The following is a 17,500-nucleotide window of genomic DNA, read 5'->3' on the forward strand; positions in this document are numbered from 1 at the left end:
ACACACACACACACACACACACACACACACACACCTCGCTATACAAACATGCGCCACGTTACACACACACACATACGCCTCGCTACACAAACATGCGCCACGTTACACACACACACATGCCTCACTACACAGATATGTGCCACGTTACACACACACACACACACACACCTACACAGGTCTTGCTACACAGACATGCGCCACGTTACACATGCACATACACACACACACTGGGCTCTATCTTGCACACCAGTGCAATTGACTTTGTACACTCGCGTTTTTGTCTTTCCTATTTTGCAGTCAGCGCATATTGACTTTGTATACTCGCGTTTCACCTTACATTAGACTCTGCCTACACACATCTGCCTAGTCACTGTTGTGATTAGGCCTCTACACACATCTGCCTAGTCACTGTTGGGATTAGGCCTCTGCCTACACACATCTGCCTAGTCACTGTTGTGATTAGGCCTCTACACACATCTGCCTAGTCACTGTTGGGATTAGGCCTCTGCCTACACACATCACATAGAGGGCTCTATCTTGCACACCAGCGCATATTGACTTTGTACACTCGCGTTTTTGTCTTTCCTATTTTGCAGTCTGCGCATATTGACTTTGTACACTCGCGTTTTTGTCTTTCCTATTTTGCAGTCTGCGCATATTGCACTTTGTACACTCGCGTTTTTGTCGTTCCTATTTTGCAGTCTGCGCATATTGGAATTTTCCCTCCACAGCTACATGTGCGCCCACGGGGGCGTTTTAGCGAAAAGAGACGGCGCAAGTGGTCCTTGTTGATATTTTGCAGTTTCAGAAAACAATTCCGCCACAGACCAGGAACTTCCTGGTCTAAAGTCAGTGGCGCAAATTCAGATGCTATTTTAAGGGTGCATGCATGGCCACAGGCCTGCAGGAATGAATGCTATGCACACTGATCTACAGACACCCTGTGCACAGATGGAAACATTCAAAGCCTTGATAATATTTGTCTGTTTCCTGGGTTTGTTTGTGCATTGGTCAACTAAAAATTTAGTAGCCTATATAGTACATCTACATGCAATATCTGTTCAATATCAGTACAACAACAACGCCTAATTACGACCTATTAATTTGGACAACTTTATACAGCCCTATAAAGGCTAAAGGTTACCTTTAGTTTTGTTCCAATTTACCGTTGTGTATGGCTTTAAACATTGTGTGCGCTTTAACATCAGCCTATAAGCATTATTCCAGCTGCGCTAAGGTTTTGACAAGCACCACAATTTTGCCTACCTTGTTGTAGCCCATCTGAAATAACTCCAAGCTTTGCCATGTTCCCTCCATCCTTTCGTTGTTTTCAAAAAACGTTTTATATCCATGATGGCCTTGAAGTCTTGAGTTTGTGAATTTGCTTAAAGGAGAATTCCGGTGTGATATTGATCTAAAGTGTGTTGAAACATGATACCGAGTGTGAACGTATGTCTCATAGCTCACCTCGGCAGATTTCGATTTCTGGCGCTAGTTAGCCAATGCTACCAACAGTGTTTCGTTGCGGTGTCTCGGGCATTGGCCTAGCCATGCAAATAAATCACTGTTTTACACCATTTACGAGGCTCAAAGTAGCTCCATACTTCATTGGTAGACTTCTGAGGGCCTTGACATTTAAAACGAGACATGGAGAACTTTGAAAAAGCACTGGTAGTTTATTTACAGGACAATTTATACAGACAGTAGTACCTTAAGGAATTTTACCGTTCGACGCCATCTTGAATTTACGATAAGTCGAGCGACGAGTACGAACGAACAGGTATGATAAGGGATCAGATTCCAAAAATAATTCAGTGGAAATGCATCGATTCACTTCCAGTAGCAGCAACTGGAATCCATGCATTTCCACGGAATTATTTCACAAGGAACATACGTTCACACTCGGTATCATGTTTCAACACACTTTAGGTCAAAATCACACCGGAATTATCCTTTAAATAAGATTATTATGTGCTGTTAACCAGCAACCATAGACAGTAAAAGAAAGCAGCAAGTATGGCTACAATTTCTGTAGTTGCTGCGTCCATTCATTGTTATTCTCTCTCCTGCTCAAACAAAAGTTGTGCGCGCATTAAGTTGATGATAACGTGTTTACAAACTCTACTTTACATAAAATATTGTAAATAGCCTATTATCATGCAGTTAATTAGCCTAGAAATCTAGACGCACCCTAGCGGCAACAAATTACATTTGCTGCCAGGGCTAGTCTAGCATTAATGACTTAATGAGACGTGATGTTGAACTGCATGCCGATGCCATTTAACCCAAATGCCCCAGCAGCAGCACGGGAGAGGAGAGCTTATCTGACAGATCTGAATTGTCTATACTCTATAGTGAAAATATCACCATGCATTCATAACCTCGTGATTCAGTGAGAGTGATCCCAAAACATCGGAAAGTGACATTTCTGTATTACATTTTGTCAAGAGGAAAAATCAATAGCAAACTGTTACCAACTGACTATAGCGCTGCGAACCGTTCCTGGCTGCGCCTGGCAATTCCGCCATCATAATAGCAATCCGCTATGGAACAAGTGTGCCTGTTGTTAAAGGGAATGTGAGATGACGCTCTGATTGGTTTATTGCACGTTACGCCCAAACCACACCCATGAGTAATGTAGCTACTACAGACCACCCCATTTTAGATTTGCGTCGGGCGCAACAGTCATGATCCGACCGGTAAAATAGAAACAGCGCCCAAGATCCGCCCACAAAGCGATTTGTGCAAAGTCAATTGCGCTAAAGTGCAAGACAGAGCCCACTGTGTTAACGGTGTGTCTCCACTCTGAAGAATAATAACGTGTAGAGTTCAGTGTGTGTGTGTGTGTGTGTGTGTGTGTGTTAATGGTGTGTCTCCACTCTGAAGAATAATAACGTGTAGAGTTCAGTGTGTGTGTGTGTGTGTGTGTGTGTGTGTGTGTGTGTGTTAACGGTGTGTTTGTGTGTGTGTGTTAACGGTGTGTCTCCACTCTTAAGAATAATAACGTGTAGAGTTCAGTGTGTGTGTGTGTGTGTGTGTGTGTGTGTGTGTGTGTGTGTGTGTGTGTGTTAACGGTGTGTTTGTGTGTGTGTGTTAACGGTGTTTCTCCACTCTGAAGAATAATAACGTGTAGAGTTCAGTGTGTGTGTGTGTGTGTGTGTTTGTGTGTGTGTGTTAACGGTGTGTCTTCACTCTTAAGAATAATAACATGGAGAGTTCAGTGACTCCTGAGCTCAAACGGCCCAAACGCGTCAGGATCTCTGTTGTGGTAAGACCATGGCTCCGCCCACCCAAGCCACTCCCATCACCACGCCCCCGGTCCATCCCGCCAGCCAATCACCTCCCTCCCATGTCTAATTACCCCCCCCCCCCCCATTGGCCAGATGCCCTCTGACTCAGCCCTCTAGTGCTTTAGAGTCTGAACTACATTACCCAGGATGCACATGGTTCAAATCAGACTGCTGTAACCTGTTTCTGTCTGTCCAACACAGTTGACATTACTAAAAATATAGTGTGCCCAAATCTCGCCCCTTCCAATGGAACACCATCAGAAAATAATTTTTTGGTTGTCAATGGTAACAGAAATAATATTCTGGTCCCTAGTCTGGTTAAACTTGTGGCTTGGGTTACGTTACACATATGATCTTAACTGTTGAAGTACAGCATTGTGAAAGTAGCTAATTACAATAACTTAGCAATTTCATAAATGATGTCAACTCAAGCCTTGCGGAGATGAACAAGCATACTTGCGTAACAGGTTTGACTCTCTCTCTTTGGCTCCCGGCTGATGAGAGGACCAGGATGAACCGCAGCTAAATAACCTAGCTGGTGTCAAGCTGTAACCGCTAGCTAGCTTAGCCTTAGTTCACTGAGGTGTAGTTGACTGAGACCTGAGGTTAGAGGTCTGCACGGGACTGATTTTTCAGTCCCTCTCCCACCCGCTCCCGCAATACTCTGTCCCGCTCCCGCCCGCTAAAGCCCGCATGCAGGAGGGACAGCCTATTCAGCTTTTCTTTCTGTCTCTCGAAAGGAGCACACACACCTGAGAAAGACTCCAGATGTCAGTTTCTTGGTTCTGAGTAACAACTGAAGTAGGCCTAGTCTCGTGCCCTGTTCCTCTGTCATGCGACTTCGTTTTGACAATGAGCAGCAGGAACAAATTGAACCCACGTAAATGACAATAGGCTATAGGCCTGCTATCCGTCAGTTATGCTTAAACTCCGTTTTTTTAATGCTGCCTAACAGAACATCCAGCCGAACTATAGTTATGAACACTACTTTAATCATTTCCATATTTAATTTTACGCACATATTTAATTTGCGGGAGTGCAGTGAATCATTTGTTTGTCCCGCAACCGCGAACGCACCTCTCTCATCCCACCCGCACCCGCAAAGAGTTTTCAAAAGTTGTCCCGCGCCGCACTCTTTTGCGTCGGGACCTGCGGGAGTGCAGACCTCTATCTGAGGTGTAGTTGACTGAGAGACCTGAGGTGTAGTTGACTGAGAGACCTGAGGTGTAGTTTACTGAGTGGTTTCATACTGAATGTAATGTAACTGCGCAACTGGACATGAGGGCGCTGTGGTGCAGCTAGCTATAGCAACTAGCTAGAGTGGCCATATGTCTTAGACCACATGCAGGTCTGAGTGGCCATACTGGACCACATGCTACTGGACCACATGCAGGTCTGAGGCCCATACTGGACCGCATGCAGGTCTGAGTGACCATACTGGACCACATGCAGGTCTGAGTGGCCACAGGGACCCAGGTCGAGTGTGTTATTTCGTGATCCCGCTCCATCTCTCTCTCCCAATCGCCTCCTATCAGTCTCTCACTGTCCTGTCACAATAAAGGCAAAACGCTTTTTAGACTAATATAAAAATAGTCTTGTCTTGACGTGCAAAATTATATATTAATCTGACAAGAATCATATGTGAAATCCATGCCACAGCTCAAACAAGTCCAGAAAATATTGTTTTTCTCCCCATTGACCAACGCTCATATATTTGCCCAAAATAAGGTCCAATGGACTGCAAGTGGAAGGGCAGGATTTAGGCACATACACACACACACATACACACACACACTCTATAACATGTCTAGGTGAGGATTTAGGCACTCTGTAACATGTCTAGGTGAGGGCAGGATTTAGGCACACACACACACACACACTCTATAACATGTCTAGGTGAGGATTTAGGCTCCAGGTTTGGTTTTACTGGTCTAGGTGAGGTTTGGGTTTACTCTGAGGATTGTGGGAGATGTAGTTCAGATCTCAATTGCTTGAAGGGTGACAAAGAGGAGCAACCAAACCAATCATCACTGGTCATATCATTAGAGTTGTCCAATCAGAAACTGCATCAGTGAGTGGGTGTGGCCTGCACACCCTGCTGTCGCCGTGCTTTGCAGTTTAGGCTGTCCATCATTAGTCATCTCCATGAATGTGATTGGATGAAGTCATTGATTCATGTGGTCACAGTACTTGTACTATGGATGTATAAGTATGTGATTGAATAATTAATTCATGCAAGCTGTATTAGTGCGGTCATAAATACATTCAGATGGATTTATGGATTCATATGAAATCAGGTGGATTCATGCTATCATAAGCACAGTCATATTCATGCTGTCATAAGCATAGTCAAATTCATGCATGTGCTTCTGGAACCTAATTACTAATGAAAGATATTATTAAATATTAAAATTAAAGATAAAGTTGACAGGTTTTTAGAAGAAGTCAGAAGTGACTCAGTCGTAGAGAGGCGGCTTCGGGAATGGAACCTGAGTGGAAAGATTGTCAGGTTTGTAGCTGCTGCTTAATGGCCAAGTTAGCATTGAAGTGGAGGAGAGGATCGCCAGATGTCGTCGTGCCCTGAGCCTATGACCTTAAGAATCACCTGAAATGGTCTCCGCCCACAATCAGAATCCGCCTTATGATTGGCTGTTGCATGCAAGAAACTGATGACATCATTTCAGTTTGAATAAGAAACAGCATGACCTCTTGACCTGCAGCATGACCTGCTGACCTGCAGACCTGCGCAGGGCAAAGGGCAAAGGTTGGGGCAGCTGGAGCCATGCTGATCTGTGGGAACTCTTCACTTCATGATTGGGATTAAGAAGTTTAAAGGAACACGCCGACTTGTTGGGACTTTAGCTTATTAACCGTATTCCCCAGAGTTAGCTGGTCCATACACACCCTTCTTATCTCCGTGCGTGTAGTCACTAGACAAATCACTCCGCCCAAGTAGCTGTGCTTCGCCTGAATGTGAACATAGTACCAAGTATGTGTGCGCTTACAAAATGTCTGTGTCTCATTTGACATTGTTATTTGTATACATAACTATACAAATCACAGCATGTAAATAGGATAATGTTGGAGTTCTGTTGTCACTATAGACCGGTTTCAGGTCCCTAACAACCGTCGTTAAGGATGAACTCAGAGGACAAGCAATTGAAGCAAACCTAGATGAGTAACCTTATATAAGCTAGAATAAGATAAACCTTATGAAGTTACAAAGTTATGCCACAAATGTTATCTTCATGCTCAAGAGGAGAAACTGAAATAATGTAGGCTAAATAACATAGGGTAGTAACGTTAACAAAGTGTTTTATCATATTCCTCAGCATTTCATTTTAATCAGAGACTTATCGATATGATCCATGAGAACGGAGGCTAACGTTAGCCTACATTTCACCCAAATGACAAAATGCAGGGTGGCCTAAAGTTAAAGTTGACACTCCATTTGAGTTGTTTGTTTTAAGAAAGACATGGGCTTGCAAATAACATTATTGCATAGGCCTACTATAAAGTAGCCTAGCTTAGCTAATCGTCATGTAGACTACTTTCCTGTCAGTTAACATCCAGCAAAATGCATTTTGTGCATTGTATTTCAGTCAATCGTTCAATGTGTGGCCAGCGGCATAGGCTACTTTATCAAAGTAATTATCCTCTGACCTCTGGGGGAATGATTGCCCACCCCTGTCATTATGTAGCATTTGAGTAGGTAATGTTCTCACTTTAATCTAAATCTAAACTAACTGTTTGTGCAGTCGAAGCCCTAACATTAGCCTAAGCCTAACCTAACTTTACAGTGACTGGCCAAATGTTTAGCCTACCTTCCGTAAAACATGCGTTTCTTTTTCATAGGTAAACCTGCTACACCTCTAGATGAAAACAATCCAGACTCGGCTATATCGAAATATCTAGGCAATATGCTTTTATTCTTCATCTTATAGTTCAGCCAGCTTGCTTTCTATGCATTGTCCGTGTAAACAAACTAGCGCTTGTCCTCCGAGTTCGTTCTTGACTACGGTTGTTAGGGACCTGAAACCGGTCTATTGGGAGGTGTAGGCTACTGGAACCGGCCACACTCGGCGTCAGACCGAGCAACTACACGCACAGAGATGAGAAGAATCGACTTAGCTAACTCGGTTAATAAGCTAAAGTCCCAAAAAGTCAGCGTGTTCCTTTAATCTGTATGAACACACACACACACACACACTCACAAAACATCCCTTATGCCCTCAATAAACATCTTTGATATGAGTGAGTGTGTGTGTGAGAGTGTGTGTGTGTGTGTGTGTGTGTTGTTGAAGACATTCGCATAAGTCCCTGACTTAAACTCGCACTCATTTAAGATGAGAAGCATAGAGAGAAAGATGGAGAGAGCAAGAGAGTGGTAGTGATGGAGGGAAAGAGAGAGGGGAAGGTAGTGGGAGAGAGAGAGAGAAGTAAAGGGAGAGAGAGAAAGAGGGAGAAAGAGAAGTAAAGGGAGAGAGAGAAAGAGGGAGAAAGATTATGTAGAATATGTCCAATGGAGTTAGAGTTGTTTCGCTGAGCAACACACTAATCAGGGACATTGATTTCTCTCTCTCTCTGTGTGTGTGTGTGTGTGTGTGTGTGTGTGTAAGTGTGTGCGTGTGTGTGTGTGTGTGTGTCTGTGTGTGTGTGCGTGTGCGTGTGCGTGTGTGTGTGTGTGTGTGTGTGTGTGTGTGTGCACATGAACATTTATGCACTCTAGAGAAAGTGCAACCAGCAGCACTGCTGCATTCAGAACTGTCAGCATGTTCTTTCTTTCTCTTTCACACACACACACACACACATATATATATATATATACATTCATGTAAGCATCATCTCACTCTGTGTGTGTATGTGTGTGTGTGTGAATATGTGTGTGTGTGTGTGTGTGATGACTTGAGACACGTCTGGATGTTCTGTTGCATAATTCTACAGTAGGGCACCTTGTCAGACACTGTGGCAACAGTTGCCAGGGTTACCACAGGGATGAGGACAGAGGGAGGGGGGGGGGGGGCAGAGTAGCGCAGTGCAAAGGAGAAAGAGGTGTGTGTGTGCTTGTGTGTGTGTGTGTGTGCGCTCGTGTGTGTGTGTGTGTGTTGGGATCAGACATGTTGTGTGAACAAATGAGCTCAAACCTTAGTGATTGTCTGAGGTGAATTTTATGGGAGATAGACCAGCGATTACTCACACACTCACACACACACATACACACACTCACTCTCTCACACACACACACTTTCATACTTTAAAGCCAGTGATCAGTGCAATAAAATGATTCTCGCTGTGTGTGTTTTAGTGTGTGTGTGTGTGTGTTTAAGTGTGTGTTTTAGTGTGTGTGTGTTTTAGTGTTTGTGTGTTTTAGTGTGTGTTTCTCAATAGACTGACTGCAGTGTGTTTTCTTTAGGATGACCCATATGTGGAGGACGACATGACCATCAGAGAGGTGAGCCCCCCCCCACACACACACACACACACACACACACACAGTGAGGCTGACAATGTCCAATGTCCAATCTAGTCCAGCCAAAACTGACCAATCCTGATTCTGTGATGTTAGATTGCTGAGTGGGAGGAGCTTCAGCTTGATGAACAGATCAACTTTGACAACTGCAAGATAGACCCCGCCCCCTTCCAGCTCGTGGAGCGGACATCACTTCACAAGGTCTTTCACACACACACACACACATTACAAATAAAAATTCTTCAGCGTGTGTATGAAGTGAATATTTTAGCTGAACTCCCTCTCTCTTCCTCTCTCTTCCTCTCTCTTCCTCTCTCTTCCTCTCCCTTCCTCTCTCTTCCTTCCTCTTAAATGTTTCAAAGTCAAAGAAGCTTTATTGACCTGACGCAGGTGCGTGTGTGATTACTTGAGGCGAGGATCAGGCGCCTGCTTTTGGTCCGTTATGTGTCTCTGAGTTTGTGGCACTTACACACAAGCTGTGCTGCAAGCTCTAGGGTGTGGTCCTGCTCATTTTTCATTTTTGAATTGTCGTCTAGAGCTTTACGTTGTATGTTTTCTTCTTGAAATGTATAAGTTGCTCCTCCGTAAGGTATATTTGAAATGTAGGGTATAAGTTGCTCCTCCGTAAGGTATATTTGAAATGTAGGGTATAAGTTGCTGTAAGGTATATTTGAAATGTAGGGTATAAGTTGTTCCTCCGTAAGGTATATTTGAAATGTAGGGTATAAGTTGTTCCTCCGTAAGGTATATTTGGGCACCTCAGAGTCCGTTTCATCCTCCACCTCCTTAAGGTCACAGTGGGAGCAAATTCTTTGGTGTCTCTCTTGCCAGGATCTTTTATGGCGTCCAGTTTCAATTTGTAGTTTATGGTCACCCAATCTGTATTTTGATGAGCATCAACTTTGAGTTTGTTTTAATTTAATCCGATAATTAGCAAATTCATATCTTCTGTTTAGTCCAACATAACAATTCATTTTCTTATTATGTTGGGCTTCTAGCCATTGGGAAATGTTTTGCAGTTTTGTTATTATTGTGAATTTCTTTTAGATGTATTGATTTTGTATCATTAATGTTATTGGTGTTTATGATCAAATTCAAGAGGTTATCGTTTTCTGGTTCTATTGAATTTGCAAGTAGTGCTTTATAGTGGAGACTTTGGGGGTCTGAACTTTTTAAGTACATCCAGAATTGTATGGATCTGTTTGTGATGGCCAGGGACTAATTCAGCCCCGCAGGCGTGATTGGGTCTACAGTAAATCTGTGGACGTGTAGCAGGATTGAGCACAGCTCCATGTGTAGGATTTCTACTACGGATTTATCCCCAGATCTGATTGATCGCAGTAAAGCTGGACCCCACATTCTGACCCAAATAAGAGGATTGATGTAATGAAGGAGTCAATTATGTTGATGAAATGTATTTAAAGTTTTATATATTGCATAGAATGTTCTTTAAGCTTTGCCTGTGCTATAATGTCCTGAGGCGTTTGTAACTAGTCCTAAATATGTGTAATTAATTTTATGTTCTAGGATATCAGGGCTTAATTTGAATTGAAATCTGAATTGAAACTTACTTTTGGTTGATCGTGCTTTGTCTTGGAATATTATTATTTTTGTCTTACTTACCTAAATGGACTTTTAAAGACCAGATCTGGCAAGATTGATCTAAAATAGATAGATTCTGTCTTAAACCTACAGTAGGTGAGAGTAAGAGCAAATCATCTGCAAACATTATACGCTCTCTAACATTGTGCTAGTTGAATCTTGAATTTCCCCTTGGGGATCAATAAAGTATCTATCTATCTCTATCTATCTAGTTTGTTAATATATTTATAGATATTGAATAATGTGGGGCTTAGACTGCAGCTCTGCCTAACTCCTTGGCTTTGTCTAAACAATCCTGTTAGTTTATTTCCTGTTTTAATGCTGTTCTTGCTATTTTCGTACATTTCAACATTTGAAAAAAGGGTGAGAAGACCTGTGTTCCAAGTGGAAGGGAAGAATCCACTTTGTAGTGTTAAGTTAAAAAAGTTTCTTTATGGCCTCTTGCATCTGTCAATTACTGAATTTCAGCATCTCTGTGGAGATACGGTCAATCCCACGTGCTTTGCTAGATTTCAGTTTTTTAATTTGGTCTTTTACTTCTGTGACTGTAATGGGGATTCCAGGGGATATTGGTATTCTTTAATGTGTTTTTCTCTCTCTCACTCTCTCTCACACACACACACACACACACACACACACACAGACACACACTATCTTTTCTCTTCTGGGATTGGATCACGCCTATGTCACCAGCATTGGAAGACTCATCGGTGTCGTCTCCCTCAAAGAGGTAAGAGATGGGTAACCAGAAACACACACACACACGCACGCATGCATGCGCACACACACACACACACACACACACAAACATACACACACACTCAAACACACACACACACACACACACACACACACACACACACACACACACACACACAGACGTATGTAGGTGTATACAAGATCAACTTCATGTATGTTCCTTTATGTGTGTGTGTGTGTGTGTGTGTGTGTGTGCAGTTACGGAAGGCCATAGAGGGTTCTGTTACAGGGAAGGGGGTGAAGGTGCGCCCCCCGCTGGCTAGTTTCCGTGACAGCGGCACCAGCAGCAGTGAAACCGAGGCAACGGAACTCCACAAGCTCTGGGACCGCCACACCAGCATCAGCCTGCCACGAGAACACCTCCAGACCTCGGATTCAGACGACAAGTCTCAATAACACACACACACACACACACACACACACACACACACACACACACTCCTGAGTCTACCCTGAGACCACCAGGACTGTGACTCTGATGACTTTGAAGTCTTAAAAACAAAACCTGAGAGGGAGGGGGACAGTGAGAGAACGAAAAGGGCTTTCATTTGAGATTATGTGTTAAACTGACCCACCCCACTCTCTTCTCTCTCTCTCTCTCTCCCTCTCTCTCTCCCTCTCTCTCCCTCTCTCTCTCTCTGTTTGTTCTTCTCCTTCTCTAACAGCATTCTATTCTTCCTCCTCTTCTTTTCTCTGCGGTTCTCATGTTCCCTCCTTCCTCTTCCTTGGCTAACAGCTGTGTGTAGCATCCTAACTCTGCAAGGGGAGGGTCTGATCCATGTCAATCACTCACTGACCAATCACAGACCCTCCCTCTGCACTGACGGACCAACCACAAACATCCCCTCAATTCTGATTGACCAGTTACAAGCACACCTTCAGCACTGACCAGCCAATCTCTGATCTTCCCTCAACACTAACTGACCAATCGCAAACACCCCTAAACACTAACTGACCAATGATAAACATTCCATTCAACATTAACTGACCAATCATAACAATCCCCTCAACACTAACTGACCAATCATAAAGATCCCCTCAACACTAACTGACCAATCATAAAGATCCCCTGACCACTCTCTCTAGACACTAAGAAACTCTTTCCTGTCGTATAGTGCCTTTCCGTTTTAACCAATCAAAACTGCTGTTTTATAACCTCAAGTGCCGTGCACCAATCACTCCTGCACTTTAAACAAGTACTGACCAATCCTAGAGCCTGGGTACCAATCTCTCTGGTGGAGATTTCTGACCAAATATCAACACTAATATTAACACTCCATGCTCTCTCTCTCTCCCTCTCTCTCTCTCTCTCTGTCTCTATCTTTCTCTTTCTCATGGTCCAGTCTATTTCAGAGGGACTGGACATTCGCTGTTGGCAAAACATCCACAGAATGTTCCAATCACACAGATCACAAACAGTCATCTTCAAAAGTGGCGAAATCCGTCACAACAGCTACAACATTCTGTCCAGCGTACATTCAGATCCACACACACACACACACACACACAAACACACACACACACACACACACACACACACAAACACACACACACACACACACACACACACACACACACACACTCCTTTTGTCTTCCTGTGGTGCCCAGACCTGTCTTGCACTTCTTACCATGGGGTGGTGTTGCCATAGCAACGAAGACAAACACTCCGTGTCTTCACTCAGAGTCCTTATGTCAAATCAGCATGAACAAACACACACATGCACACACTGGCTGATGAGCACACACACACACACACACACACACACACACACACACACATTCAGAGGTCATGGCAAGTGTGTGTGATGTGTGATATGAAGGGCTGAATGTTTGTTTGTTTGTTTGTAAACGTGTTCTGACCAAACACATGTGAGCAGTAGGAGAGATTAGCTGACTCCTCCCTATGTGCTCATTTTCATTGGTCTGGATTTGTGTCCATATCCCACCCTCAACCAATCAGCTGTCATCATTGCTTGAAATGATGGGAGGCGGGGCTTGTTGTAACATGCATCATGGAAATTTAAATTCTTATTTTTCTGACGTAATTTTAGTTTTAAGCCTGGTTTGTTTCTGATTTATTGTGTTTGAAAATTATATCTATATCAAAATATAATGATATTTTCTCTATGTTTAAACCTAAAGATGTTTCACCTGTGTCCAAACCTAATGATATTTTATTGCTTGACGACCAGCAGGATACAGAAGTCCTGTTCGGATGATGAGATTGGTCTAGGCGTTGGTTGTCACGGCAACAGGAGAGCGTGTTTAGATGCCTACATATTTAATATATTAAACCCCATCTGTGTGGAGACGCAGATGAACTTCAACTCTAACTTATGTTGTGTGTGTGTGTCTGTGTGTGTGTGTGTGTGTGTGTGTGTGTGTGTGTGTGTGTGTGTTTGTGTGTGTGTGAGAGCGTAGCACAGGCTCTTCCTGCTCTGGGCTGAGCTGTGCCAGGCTTTGTCAATGTGCTATTTCTTGATGTTTGATTTTTTGTGGTAGTTTGTCCAGAGACTCAAGTGACATTCCCACAACCTTCCTACAACATTCCCACAACCTTCCTATAACATTCCCACAACCTTCCTACAACATTCCCACAACCTTCCTACAACATTTCCTCAACCAACCAGGTTAGCGCCTCAGCCAAGCTGACAGATAAGTGTTCCTTGCGTCAGGGTGAGTGTATTGTGTGCTCTACGGGTCTCTGCTGAGTGGAGGTGTCGGGGAGGTTGTGCTGAGGTTGCCGCAAGGTTTTCCCTTGGGAATATGTACTGTATCAGGGCGAGAGAGGACCATTTCATTGGTCATAGGAAGCTGTCTGTCATCTCACCGAGTGCCTGAGAAATCTACAAATGACTGGAAAATACACAGACACACACACACACACACACATCTGCAGTACTCCTATCTCTTCACAGTGGGGACACACACACATACACACTCACAGTGCCTGAGGAATCTACAAATGACTGGAAAATACACACACATATCTCTCTGTCTCACAAACACACACACACACACACACACACACACACACACACACACAGAAGTATTAGCAGATCCATCACACACACACACACACACACAGAGGTATTAGCAGATCCATCAGAGGTGTTTGGGCAGCCACAGCAGGTTGCCATGGCGATGCTAACTCTTAGGGGCATAAGGGACCACAGAAGTGACTCTGTTTCCTGGTGGAGAGGCATCTGATGGGGATGCTGCAGTGTGTGTGTGTGTGTCCTGGTGGAGAGGCATCTGATGGGGATGCTGCATCTGTGTGCGTGTGTCCTGGTGGAAAGGCATTTGATGGGGATGCTGCTGCGTTGGTGGAGCCAGATGTGTGTGTGTGTACTGTATGTCTTCATCATCAATAATTCTTCATCAAAGTGTAATTCTGACCAGCGTGTGTGTTTGGATAATGCATCTGGAAAATAATGATCCCTCACTCTTGGGTGGAGAGTGTGTGTGTTCTCAGCCTTGCTAAAGGGGCGGAATGGACACACACACACACACACATACTGCACAGGTCATTGAGAGGGAAACTGTAGGTGTTAGGAGGTCACACACACACACCCCTTACACACACGGGCAAAGTTGTTCTTTTGTTTTGGTCTGTTTATTTTTGTTTGAGAACAATTTTACAAAGAAATAAGAAATAAACTGTTTTGTATATCAGGGATAAATAAAAGAGATTTTAACAAACAGACTGAATGTCACTGATTCTTTGTGTTCTTTCCTCCTCTGACCATAATAGTATTAGCATAACGTGAACATATGCATATATACATACTTAATTTATGCATTTAACAAACAACTAAAGAAAAACAAAAATGGCAGACAACAGTCACCCAACCACACATTCACACCCCTCCCCCCTCTCTCACACACACACTCTCTCTCCCTCTCTCTCTACTCAAAAACACTTCCAGATGGGGATTTTTCATAAAAATGTTTTTCTTCCTAGAACATCTGTTCTGAATAAACACACACACACACACACTGCCACTGTCCTTCCCCCACCGTTTCTCTCTCTCACACACACACACACACAGACTGTATGTGTGTGTAATTTGATCAACAGTGAACTGTAATCTGAGTATGTTCTCACAGTCAATACTAGCCCAGGAGAGAAACCATCAGAGAAACCTCTTGATTGTGTGTGTGTCTGTGTATACACGCACACACATTTTTCAGACTATTTCAGAAGTTATGACAAGCATGACATTTCAGTCCTAAGCCTAAAGTCCTAAAACATTGTCATCCTAAATGTCACTCAATCACATTGCACACACGCACGGACGCACGCACACACACACACGCACGGATGCACGCACACACACGCGCACTGAAAACATACTCAGATTACAGCTCACTCTCTCCCTGCCCCCCCCCCCACCTCTCCAGATTAGTAAGGAAATTACTATAACACACCGAATGGCTGTATTATAAAGTATTTCTATAGAATATTCACACACCAAATGGCTGTATTATAAAGTATTTCTATAAAATATTCACACATTGAATGGCTGTATTATAAAGTATATCTATAAAACATTCAAATACAGAATGGCTGTATTATAAAGTATATGTATAAAACAGAATGGCTGTATTATAAAGTATATGTATAAAACAGAATGGCTGTATTATAAAGTATATGTATAAAACAGAATGGCTGTATTTAAGTATATATACTCTTTTGATCACGTGAGGGAAATTTGGTCTCTGCATTTATCCCAATCCGTGAATTAGTGAAACACACACAGCACACAGTGAACACACAGTGAGGTGAAACACACACTAATCCCAGCGCAGTGAGCTGCCTGCAACAACAGCGGCGCTCGGGGAGCAGTGAGGGGTTAGGTGCCTTGCTCAAGGGCACTTCAGCCGTGCCTACTGGTCGGGGGCTCGAACCGGCAACCCTCCGGTTACAAGTCCGAAGCGCTAACCAGTAGGCCACAACTGTGTGTCAGCATGGCAGATATTCAGCTCATCAACAGGCAGTGATTTCTGCAGCATAGCTGTCATGTGTTAGACCACACACACACAGGTACACACACACACACACACAGACAGTAGTAGTGTGTCACACACACACACACACAGACAGTATTAGTGTGTCACACACACACACACACAGACAGTAGTAGTGTGTCACACACACACACACACACACACAGGTACACACACACACACACACACAGACAGTAGTAGTGTGTCACACACACACACACACGCACAGACAGTAGTAGTGTGTCTCAGCAGTGGTGCTGGTGCTGGACTTCCTGGTTCAGGGTGAAAGGTCAGAGGTCAGAGTGGGAGGTGAGGCGCGGGACACTGATGACCAGCATGCCCTCAGGGGTCAAAGTGCAGCTGATGCCCAGTAGGTCCACGTCAGCTGGCAGCAAAGACTTCTGGGTAAATGAGTCCCTTACACCCCCATCCTCAGCTACCTTAGAGAGGGAGGAAGATTGATTTTTATTATTATTATTATTATTATTATTATTATTAGTAGTAGTAGTAGTAGTAGTAGTAGTAGTAAGAGTACTAACTCTACTACTACTACTACTAATAATAATAATAATAATAATAATATGTTTAGTCTGTCTCTTATTCTCAGTGTTATTATTAAACTGAGAAAGATAAGAAGGCCAGAAATAGCAGATTAGACTGAGGATAATAATAATAATAATAATAATAAATATAGCTGCAAGCAGCAATGCGGGGGCCTAGCAGTGCGCTATAGCAGGAATGGCATTGCCATGGCTTGAGCAAGCACTCACAGCAAGTTTGATGGCAATTGGATAAAGAACAGCTGAGAAATAAGCTCATTTACTTTGTTACAGCGCCCCTAGAGCTCAAATTACACCAATGTCCTTGTGCGCTCTCACAATCAGCTACCATGTCTCTCTACCAAGTTTGGACTTCATACATTAAAGCGTCTCCGAGATGTTAGCCCACTTCCTGTTTTGCGGCTTCATCACCATATTTGATTGACTGTCATGGGCCAATAAAGTGGAATTTGAAAAATCTGACAAGTATTGTTTGTGCGGCTCGGTCTGAAGATCATCTACGCCAAGTTCTGTGAATATCAGATGAAATTTGTAACCGCTGAAACTATCCGCTGAAACTATTTGGACTAAATCCAATATGGCGGAGGTCAAATATGGCGGAAAGTGACGGGATAGGGGTCGGGATGGTCCAAGGATTCAGACGCTACCTCAATTGTGAAAATCAGACAAAAGAGTCAAGGATCGCATGAACGCATGTCCAGCATTAAACTGGTCACGGAGATGTTAGTCCACTTCCTGTTTGGCGGCTTCGTCGCCATATTTGATTGGCTGTCACGGGCAAACAAAAAATGAAATTAAAAAATCTGAGA

The 17,500-nt window shown here is 43.5% G+C and overlaps 2 protein-coding genes across 4 annotated transcripts in view; one reads left to right on the forward strand and one right to left on the reverse strand.

The window, feature by feature from the left end:
* LOC121683762 (chloride channel protein 2-like) overlaps positions 1 to 14,093 on the forward strand; it is a 92,937-nt gene extending 78,844 nt beyond the window's left edge. For 2 of the 3 annotated variants that reach the window (XM_042063573.1, XM_042063574.1), the window contains 5 exons: positions 3,200 to 3,268; positions 8,704 to 8,742; positions 8,857 to 8,961; positions 11,006 to 11,092; positions 11,320 to 14,093. In XM_042063573.1, coding sequence (XP_041919507.1) covers positions 3,200 to 3,268; positions 8,704 to 8,742; positions 8,857 to 8,961; positions 11,006 to 11,092; positions 11,320 to 11,517 — 498 coding nt within the window. In that variant the 3' untranslated portion in view covers positions 11,518 to 14,093. The remainder of the gene's footprint in view (positions 1 to 3,199; positions 3,269 to 8,703; positions 8,743 to 8,856; positions 8,962 to 11,005; positions 11,093 to 11,319) is intronic. The other variant, XM_042063575.1, reaches the window with a different exon arrangement.
* A 2,264-nt stretch (positions 14,094 to 16,357) lies between these two features.
* Positions 16,358 to 17,500, reverse strand: part of LOC121683776 (heat shock protein beta-7-like) — a 4,059-nt gene continuing 2,916 nt past the window's right edge. The window contains exon 3 of the mRNA XM_042063593.1: positions 16,358 to 16,571. Coding sequence (XP_041919527.1) covers positions 16,422 to 16,571 — 150 coding nt within the window. The 3' untranslated portion in view covers positions 16,358 to 16,421. The remainder of the gene's footprint in view (positions 16,572 to 17,500) is intronic.

This window comes from Alosa sapidissima, chromosome 15, assembly GCF_018492685.1.
Source record: "Alosa sapidissima isolate fAloSap1 chromosome 15, fAloSap1.pri, whole genome shotgun sequence".
In the NCBI taxonomy this organism is placed as follows: Eukaryota; Metazoa; Chordata; class Actinopteri; order Clupeiformes; family Clupeidae; genus Alosa; species Alosa sapidissima.